Genomic DNA, 9870 nt, shown 5'->3' on the forward strand with positions numbered 1-9870 from the left:
AAAAAAAACGTAATTTTATTAAACATTTATTTTCTGTTCTCTCAAGTCATCAATCTATGCACCTTCTACTTACTGCAGCTTGCAATAAATACAGTTGTTTTACACTTTTTTGTCTACATCTTAAATCTAATGTGTTGCATCTCATTTGAGAGCACTGCTCCCCTCATATTCAAAGAGTTCATATTGCTAAGAACTATAAAATGGTTCCAAGTACTTTTAAAAGAGGAACCGGCCCAAAGGATAACACAGTACTTCCCTCACTATGCAACCCTTTAGTGAGTGATGCAAACCTTTTTTAACACATGTGGAAACCTGAAGGATTTGTTGCTAATAAGCTCAATCTTATTGTCATCTGAGCAAAGCTCATATTGACACATTTGCGGTAAGAGTACAAAAAAGGCTTTTGTTATTGAAACTTGATTACATAAAAAGCCACTCTTCTGTTTTTCTCTGACTGACTGCTTAAGAGATTTCTCTTGGTGTCTGAAATGGGAAAATAAACCAATGAAAACAGCTGAGAGAGACCTGGGAGGGGGCCGGGGGAATGGCTTTACAAACTAAATGAAGCACAGAACAGGATCCAATAACAGAGACAGTGATTCTGGGTACCGTAATATATTGTAGCATCTAGCTTCTGTTCCTTCTCCTTTCATTCAGTCAACAACACAAATCTGTGCTAAATCTTGACAGCCTTTTGCCATCCTAAAGTCCATACCCCACCGAAACAGACATGGAAGGTGCTACCCAGATTGGGACAACAGCCTTTTGGAAAAGAACCACAAAAAAGCAAGTTTAATAAAGTGAACAACTGAAGCTCTCAATTATAAAACCCACAACATATGAAAGTACTTAAAGCACATTTGAATGTCCCCCACAAAGCAGGAGTGAAGCAATTATGTTATTTTTAGTTAAATACCATGAGGAGGTCTGTGCTTATACATCATGTTATGCAAAGGATTGTGGGATTCCTTTTAGACCCTAAGTGTCCAATAGGAACATCAGACTATCCTAAATGAACTATTGTTAGGAAGCATGCAGATTCCTTTTCCTACCGCCTTCCTCACTACAGCACTATTCAGACCTTAAGAGTCCTTAATGATTTGCTGTTTTTGCCTTCCTTCTGTCTCCTTAAAACACCAAACTGAAAGGTAACAACGAAACTAAAAAAAAGGAAGAGATCATGAACTGATTGAAAGATATAGCTTTTAAGAATGGAATCAGACTACAAAGCATTTCAAATTACATTCAATAATTCACCCATTTAGATGCTGACAGTGGCAGGTTTTAGCTACAGGTTTCCTTGGGTAGACTGACAGAAGGGTGGCTACTAGTGTTTTGCCGATGCCATTTATTAGCCCCGATACTGATACCCGATACCTGGCTGTGCTGTATTGGCAGATACCGATACCATCTGTTTGAAATTGGTGTGTGTGTGTGCATATGAAGAACTGCATACTACTTGGACATAAAATAATTGCCATCATGGCTTTTTCAAGCTGCTGCTTGTGAAGCAGGATAAAGACCAATACAAAGTGAATCTAGTAGAACTTTTTATTGCCTACCTGGAATGGGTGACAATAGTTGATTAAACTTTTGGCTCTCAAAATGGTATCAGTGCCCTATTTGTCGGTACTCGCCGATACCGATACCATAATTTTAGTGCTAGATCAGGGCCCCGGCCAATACTGGTATCGGTATCGATGCAACACTAGTGGCTACCATACAATTGGACCTCTGATCACCAACAGCACGAAAGGCAGGTGAGAAGTCTTGCTTAAGGACACGGTGATGGAAACAGACCAACAACCCTGTGGTTATAGGACGAAAGCCTACTTCATTCACCCTTAAATAAATCAGGCATTAAGGTCTACAAAGTGAAATGGCTACTAAGAGGTACATTAGTACAAATTCCTGATCAACACAATAAATAAAGAAAAAAAGTGACATATTAACACTAAGTTCCTCTTGTTAAGACACGTTTAGGTGAAGAATCTAGTTTACACTGAAGCAGTCTAAGTTTGTATTCTTCTAAAAGTAGTAATAAGTTAATAATAAAGATGCTTCTTAGTCCTAAACAATCCAACATCACACTGTGTATGAAATGCAATGATTTCCTCTGGGCCTTAATGGTTTATTTTGGCTATCACAGCATGTTGTATATCATGTGCTGCTGCAAAGGTTATATAATTCAGAAGGTGGGATGAAAAACTCTTGTATCCGCAGGTTTTAACATGGGTTGTTCCCAAAATTGGCAAACAAGCTTCATTCTTAGAGCAGATCAGCTTATAAGAATGTTTCCCAATAATTCAAGCTGGACTGAATACTTACCTGCTCATTTATTTTCCTTAGTCTGTGGACTTATTTTCTAAAAGGCAACTGCTTTTGTGTAGTTTTCAATTTCAATTCCAGAGAAATCTAAGAACTTTTTCAAATCTTACAGCCACAAACCTCTTCCGTTGTTGCTGTTTGCCTTGGTTTCTTCTTCAGGCCTGGTTTGGATGGGTTAAATAATCTGCTTGACTTGGCCCCTCCCTGCTCTACAAGTAACTTAGATGTAACAGGAGCTGCCTGTTTTCCATTCGGCTGTAATGGCTGCGTGGCTGTCACGGAGAGCACTGTCAGGGAAAACCACCTGGCTGTTGTCTTCCAGCCCTGTTTATAAGAGCCATGTCTGCTGCAGGAAGGTGGGCAGAACGTCCTCTGCTCCTGGAGCCCTCTCTGCCCTGCAGGACAAGCCTCGGACTGTGGAGGACCTCCCTCATGTCAGCTCGTTAGAGATGCTTTACAGGATGGTGTTTCAGGGCTACTACAACCGCCTGCATGAGCTACAGGTATGTCAGAGTCCGATCTGTATGTCCAGCTGCTCTGTTATACAAAAACAAACCACAGAGAAGCTGCTGGTGAAGACTTCTGTTTGTTTCTTTACTGCCTTCTGTCTCCAGCCACCATGCATGATTGATAAAAATGTTGCACAGGAAACAACCCCTTTGTTTCCACAGCAGCTGGTAGATAATAGCAAGAGGAAGGCATTCCTCTTCTTGCAAGACCAGTTTGTATAAAGTGAAAAGCAATCAGATGAACTCTAGCACATATATCTGTTTATTGGCTGAGTAAATCTGTAATGTTCCCTAAAGTCAGAGAAAAGTAAATCTGAAGCAATTCTGCTTTTACTGATGTCTTGTTACATCAGAGAAAGGTGCAAGTTTCACTTTTTATGTCAAGGATTTTAACAGTTTTTTTTTCTGCACTGTCAGCTCTTTGAGAAGAAGCTTTATGGACCCATATACAAAAGCGGACTCAAGACGGTGTCAGTGAACACCCCTCAGCTGCTGGAGGAACTCATGAGGAAGGATGAGAAGTTTCCCTCCAGAGGAGACATGTCTCTGTGGACGGAGTACAGAGATATGAGAGGATTTGGCTACGGGCCGTTTACAGAGTAAAACAATTTATTACTGATCACTTAAATTCCCCCGTATCCAGGTTGAAAGAAAACAAACAAAAATACCGTTATAAGGCTTCCCAGAAATAAAGGTCATGTGTTGAGTAATTGAAAAGGTCTGATTCAGACGGCTGATGAAACACATTACTGCTTCGTAAACAATGTTATGCTTACTGGTTTAGTCTGAAGCTTTGTCTAAAAAACATGCATGTTTTTGCAATTTTTTTTGGACAAACCTGCAGGAAACAAAAATGCTTTTTTTTAAGAGTTGGGCCTTTTAAAAAAATCTGTTGGAGGTGTGTATGTGGTCTATACATCCTCAGGATATTCAAACTGATAATGCAAAGACCCACTGTGCACATGCATACTCTGGCCTTCTGTGCTACAGATCAAAACAACAGGGTTTGAAAAGCCCTTTTATTTTTATTTATTCCACAGGTAAAAAGAGTACACAAAATTGCACAAAATTTTGAATAAGCAGCACTTCAAAGAAAGTATGTTTTCTTTACTATTTATTGGAAAGCAAAAATATGTATATCTGCTGTTTGTGTAGAACATATGATTAAGCACACAATTTTACTGGATAATTGTGCATATCTTAGGGCTCCAGGGGATTCAACTTAAAACCAAGTCTTTTAGAGCAACATTAATATTGGTGTATGCATTACATGGCTGTAGAAAAACTGCTTGTGGGAAAATGCAATTCAGACCATATTTTAATGACCTGATAGAGATTTGCATTGTGTTTCTGCATCACAACCACTTCACTCAGCATAACCCATTCAACTTGATTTGATCAGTTTTAGGCTATTTATCTATTTGCCCATATTTCTTAGGAAAATATCAACATTTATTTCTGCTCTCAGGGAAGGAGAGTGCTGGTACAACCTTAGGGCGGTTCTCAACAAGCGGATGCTTCATCCAAGAGACTCTGCTCAGTACTCTGGAGTCATCAATGAGGTGGTTACGGATTTCACAAAACGGATCAAACATCTGCGGCACTGCAGCCCAACAGGAGATCTTGTTACTGACATGTCCAATGAGCTGTATCTCTTTTCACTAGAAGGTAGGCGAAAAAAAATATTTTCTAAACAAAAAACAAAAAAACATTTTAATGTAAAAACATCTCTTTGTCATCTAGGTATTGCCTCCATACTATTTGAGATAAGGCTCGGCTGTTTGGAAAAGGAAATGCCTTCTGGTACCCAAGAATTTATTGACTCCATCGCTAAGATGTTTTCCAACAGTATGGCTGTGGTGTTGAGTCCCAAGTGGAGCCGTGACCTGCTGCCATTCTGGAAAAGCTACATCGACGGCTGGGAGGGCATCTTTACCTTTGGTGAGTGGGAGATACCTCCCTGCTATATACTGTTTTGGTGAAAACTCTGTCCGACATATGGGAGATACTGTAATGAACATGCAGATACCTATAAATAATAGCAGACAGAGGACCTCACTATTTGAGCAGATAATGTCCAACTTAATTTTGCTCCTACTCTAGCTAAAACTTTAATCGATAAAAAGATGGAGGACATCCAGCAGCGAGTGGACAATAACGAGGATGTGGAGGGTGAATATCTAACGTACCTCGTGTCAAACACCCAAATGAGCACCAAGGACGTATACGCCAGCATCACCGAGCTTCTCTTAGCCGGAGTAGACACGGTACTCAACTCATTCCTACATTCAACAAAAACAACGGGCCAATCTGGCTTGATTACTTGGATTATTATTCACTCTTTGGAATAATAAAAAAAACAATGAAAAATGGTTGAATGTAAACATTGATTTCATTCGTAGTATTCCAGATTGGTGATTTTTAGTTACAAGGTACTTTTAACTAAATGATGCATGCAGACATACACGTTACTATGTATTTTGACAAGTATATGTTTTTTTTTTTTTTTTTCAAAGACCTCCAATACCCTTACATGGGCTTTGTACCCGCTGTCCAGGAACCCAGAAATCCAGGCCAGACTTCATGAGGAAGTGTCCACGCTGGTACCTGCAGACCAAATCCCCACGGCTGCAGAGGTCACCCGGATGCCATTTCTAAGGGCTGTGATAAAAGAAACTCTCAGGTAGGAGTGCATGGAGAGGTGTTATTGTTTCTAACCAGGGTAATAAACTACTTCACGCAAATTATCTTTCAATAGGATGTACCCGGTGGTACCCATGAATTCAAGGATCATTATAGAAAAGCCCATTTCCATTGGTGGATATCAGTTTCCCAAAAAGGTAGGTCTGATTTTTCGCTGTAAACCAGTATAATCTGTAACACCTTTTGAAACATTGGTAGTATTTACTATCACAGTAAAAAGATTTAGGTTTAGTTAGATGTTCCCTGGAAAATTGAAGTAGGCTGTGAATTTTAATAAACTCTGTTTTTTTTTTTTTTTTTGCAGACTTCTTTCACTATGCCATCAGTCATGATGAAAACACATTTCCTGAGTCGTTCAGATTTAAGCCGGAGAGATGGCTCCGTGACGGCCGCCAGAGGCCGAACCCCTTTGGCTCCATTCCGTTCGGGTATGGAGTTCGAGGCTGTGTAGGCCGGAGGATCGCAGAACTGGAGATGTATTTAGTTTTGTTTCAGGTGAGATATGGAAATTTTTATATCTTAACCGTGTGTTTAGATAAGATAAAATCCAAACATGGATAATTAGTTACCAACATAAGAGAGTGGGGGTGTCATCTGCATAGAAAGAGATAATCGTTCTCTGATACTGCCTGTTGATAGCCCATTGAAGAAGAGATAAATACCCTACCTACACTCAAAATATTGCGGGATGGCGAAGCGTAACCTGCATGAAAAAATTATCTTTTGTCTTATAAAAGCCATATAAATGTTAAGTTGTGAAAGGCTTTGTGAAAACATTTGGCAAGCAATTCGTTTTGTTACAAAAAGAGAATTTATATTGCCTCAAATTATACAAATAACAATGAGCTTTATGAAAAATATCTCTGAAGCAAAACAAAAAACACAAACAAATTCAATCAAATTGAACTCCAGGCTCCTCAAGACATTAAAACTGCAACAATTTGTAGTAAGGCGACAGTGTGAGACAACAGATCCTTTATACAGGCCTCACCACAGTTGGTCATTAAAACTTACACAGACTTGGCAGAGTTTTTTTTAATGTCAGATAGAAAAAAGATTAAGACCTGTGTCCTCAGGTCTTAATCTGTTCGGTCCATCTCTAATGATACATAAAATAAATTAAACTACTTTATCGTTTATATACTTTTTTTTTTTCTCTTCAGCTTATTCGGCAGTTTAAAGTCAAACCAAACCCGACAACTGGAGAGTTGAAAAGCATCAATCGTACAGTTCTGGTTCCTGACAAACAACTGGACCTACACTTTGTGGACAGAGGATGAAGAAACAGGATCTTGATGGACTCTTAAATGTTGGGCTGACAGAACTATGTGCAAATTGCTTTTATTACAGGAATACAGCTTTATAGCAATGTGGCTGTAGATCTTTAATACATGGAGACATGCAGAACAGAACTATTTTTCATTTAGCATTAGAACTCACTTGAACTAACTTTTTCTCTAATAACTGTCCCATATATAGAGCACTTGTAGATTCTACATTGGTTCTTTCCATCTCATCAGTTACAAATTTATCTAATGAGCTTTAATTTTTAAGAAAAAAAAAATACTAAATTATAGTTTGCACACTGTTCTGTTTACAGTTTCATTCTTGCTTTGAACCTTTATTCATTTGAACCTACTATAGATGCAATGGAAGCAGAGATTAGGTTGACGCCACAAAGAAAAAAGTTTCAATGCTTGGAGTAGGAGGCTGATCAGAGCTCAAAGCCTAAAATATTTGGATCTGATCCAAATTAGATATTTTACATAGCTGACCAGCTGTGTGCCATCAGGAAGGACTGGGAATGTCTCTAATCACAAGTGGCTCTCATGATGCATTTGTAAGATGATCCAAGCTTGAAAAAAAGTGGGATGTTTTGGAATGTGGCTCAATCCTAAACAGAAGCAGAGTTTAAACAGCAGGGTAGACGTGGATATTATCCAGACTTGGGTACAGTAGCTCATCCACAGCAGGGAAGTGTTTCAGATTAGGTCTTACGCTCATTTACAAAAATGTTTGCTAGACCATTTCTCACCTTACAGGTACTGCAGAGCTCAGTGAGGAACATGGGAGTCTTCCCAGTAGCCCTTAAGCACCATTTCCAATGTTTACGTCGCTGTTCAGTTTTGAGGTCTTTACAAGTAACCCTCCCCATTTTCCCCCCTGGTTCTTTAGTTTATTGCAGTTATTTGCCCAGAACAAAAAAAAAAAAAAAAAAAAAAGTCTGTTCACATTTTAATCATTGCTGCACTTTAAGAAATGGCAATGTCAAGAGCTGTACTGAATGAAATTTCATTTTATGCACCCCGTTTGTACAACACAATTTTGTCTACGACTAAGAGACCTCCCTTACAAGGGTCAAATGCTGCTTTAACACATCCTTCGACAAGTTACACACAAAGTTCAGTTCCAAATTTATTCAAACATACAATTAAAGCAGATATACAATAGAAGACATGACATCTCATTAGCACCCAGCCTTCATTTGGCTGTGAGGGGGTAGTGGTTTGTTCAGGTGGATGCCCACAGTAAGCCCGAACTCTTTGCCAGCGTGCTTCTCATAGACGTCAGGCTTCAACTGGAAAGCCTTCTCATCAAAGCAGTCCAAGGGCATGTAGGACAGGGGCTTCTCTTCCAGGAGACCCTGCAGTCTTGTGCGCCAGCTCTCCAGCATGCTCTTGCGATCTTCAGGTGCAGCAGAAGAAGGAGCCCAGAAGATCTGAGGGGCCAGAACCTGGAAGCCACAGTAGTGCAGGATACCATTCTGCAGAGAATAAAAAAGGAGTTAGATCATGCCAGTTTAAAATAGAAATGATAACCCGTCCCATACATTACCTGTAGGGGCCACAGTGTAACATTCATGTCTCCGTTAATGCCAGTGGGGCTGAACATGGATTCCAGAGATCCGGTGGTGAAGGACAGCATGGCTTTCTTGTCCTTCAAGCAGAAACCAGTTAAAGATGAACTTCAGATGCAACCAAAACCTTCCTCATTAAGCCCTTACCTTGAAGACTCCCTGGCTGTAGCGCTTCTCTTTAGAGAAAGCAAAGCCATTGGTGAGAACTCTGTCAATCCAGCCCTTCAGGATGGCAGGAACACTGAACCAGTACATGGGGAACTGAGGAAAGAAATACATTCACTAAAAAAGGTCAGCATTTAATCACCATGATCAGAGATCTTCCACAATACCTGAAAAATGATGAGGTCTGCCTCAGTCAGCTTCGATTGCTCCTTGGTGATGTCATCTGACAGTTTCCCCTGTTCCCATGCAAGTTTTGTCTCCTCAAGATAACAGAAGTTCTCTGCATTTTTCACTTCTCCTGTGCAAGAAGAGGATCATCAGACACAGAAGTACCCACAGAACATTTCAGCCCATGTTGCTTTATACCTTTGATGTCCTCAGCTGTAGCAGTGGCTTTAAAACTCATGGCATACAGGTCAGAGACCTCCACTGTGCAGCCCTTGGCAGTCAGAGCCTCTACAGCAGCATTTTTGGCTGCAGCATTGAATGATCCAGAGCTCTGGTGGGCAAACACTATCAGCACCTTCTTTACTGCAATGCAATAAGAAGCATTTGATCATCATTGCAGGAACATGGTATCATTTATCACAACAAAAGGCCTTAAGAACAACTTACCCATTGTGGAACTTGGATGTTTAGACACAAACTCAATGAAGAAAGAAAAGCCACTGCATATATTCCAGACATCCTCAGCTGCCTTTATATACAGCTGGTGCTACAACTCAGTCAGGTGTTGACAATTAACAATCTGTCCCATGATCTACTCACCAGCAGCATAGGATGATTTCAGATTCCAGTTTCACAAGAACATGAAAGCTGTACAAGTTGGTTAATGGACAACATTTCAATCAATTACACACTTCCAGTAGCTATAAATCACAGACTTTATGTTGCCTTAAAGCATATTTTGTTTTTTGGCACTCTGTCCAACTATTACTGATTTGGTGTTCTGCATCTGGAGAGTTTTGCTTGTGGTTTGCAGTTAATTGAAAATGTTAGTTCAAGTACCATTGCTGGAGCCTTGGCTGTGTGGTAAAAATTGCAGTGAATAATGATGGTGCTTGTGGAACTTTATATGAATAATTTACAGAACTTTAAAATTATAATCTGTGAATCACATCTGACCTAACCTTTTTGTAAACATTTTTAAAGTATTTGGCTTAAAATGGCTTTGCTCAATCATAAAGCTAACAACTGATACCAATATAGGGTGATGGTAATACACATATATATATATATATATATATATATATATATATATATATATATATATATATATATATATATATATATATATTTTAGCAGTTT

General features: G+C 39.4%; 2 protein-coding genes across 3 annotated transcripts; one reads left to right on the forward strand and one right to left on the reverse strand.

Annotated features, from left to right (window-relative positions):
* The first annotated feature begins 2556 nt into the window (after positions 1–2556).
* On the forward strand, positions 2557–7128 carry LOC119774007 (sterol 26-hydroxylase, mitochondrial-like). 2 transcript variants are annotated; one of them, XM_038271268.1, is made up of 9 exons: positions 2557–2831; positions 3255–3436; positions 4306–4505; positions 4581–4778; positions 4941–5104; positions 5354–5520; positions 5596–5693; positions 5845–6035; positions 6704–7128. In XM_038271268.1, the coding sequence occupies exons 1-9, from the start codon at positions 2589–2591 to the stop codon at positions 6818–6820; spliced, it is 1560 nt and encodes a 519-aa protein (XP_038127196.1). In that variant the 5' UTR covers positions 2557–2588; the 3' UTR covers positions 6821–7128. The 2 variants fall into 2 exon arrangements, with proteins under 2 accessions (XP_038127196.1, XP_038127195.1); XM_038271267.1 differs by having other exon boundaries at positions 2559–2831; positions 5596–5677.
* Positions 7129–7939: 811 nt separating this feature from the next.
* LOC119774009 (NAD(P)H dehydrogenase [quinone] 1-like) lies at positions 7940–9111 on the reverse strand. The gene is made up of 5 exons (XM_038271269.1): positions 8929–9111; positions 8730–8860; positions 8545–8658; positions 8376–8477; positions 7940–8304 (listed from the first exon to the last, which is right to left on the reverse strand). The coding sequence occupies exons 1-5, from the start codon at positions 8966–8968 to the stop codon at positions 8008–8010; spliced, it is 684 nt and encodes a 227-aa protein (XP_038127197.1). The 5' UTR covers positions 8969–9111; the 3' UTR covers positions 7940–8007.
* Positions 9112–9870: the final 759 nt, after the last annotated feature.

Source organism: Cyprinodon tularosa, unplaced genomic scaffold, assembly GCF_016077235.1.
Source record: "Cyprinodon tularosa strain WSP-4 unplaced genomic scaffold, ASM1607723v1 ctg798, whole genome shotgun sequence".
Classification (NCBI taxonomy): Eukaryota; Metazoa; Chordata; class Actinopteri; order Cyprinodontiformes; family Cyprinodontidae; genus Cyprinodon; species Cyprinodon tularosa.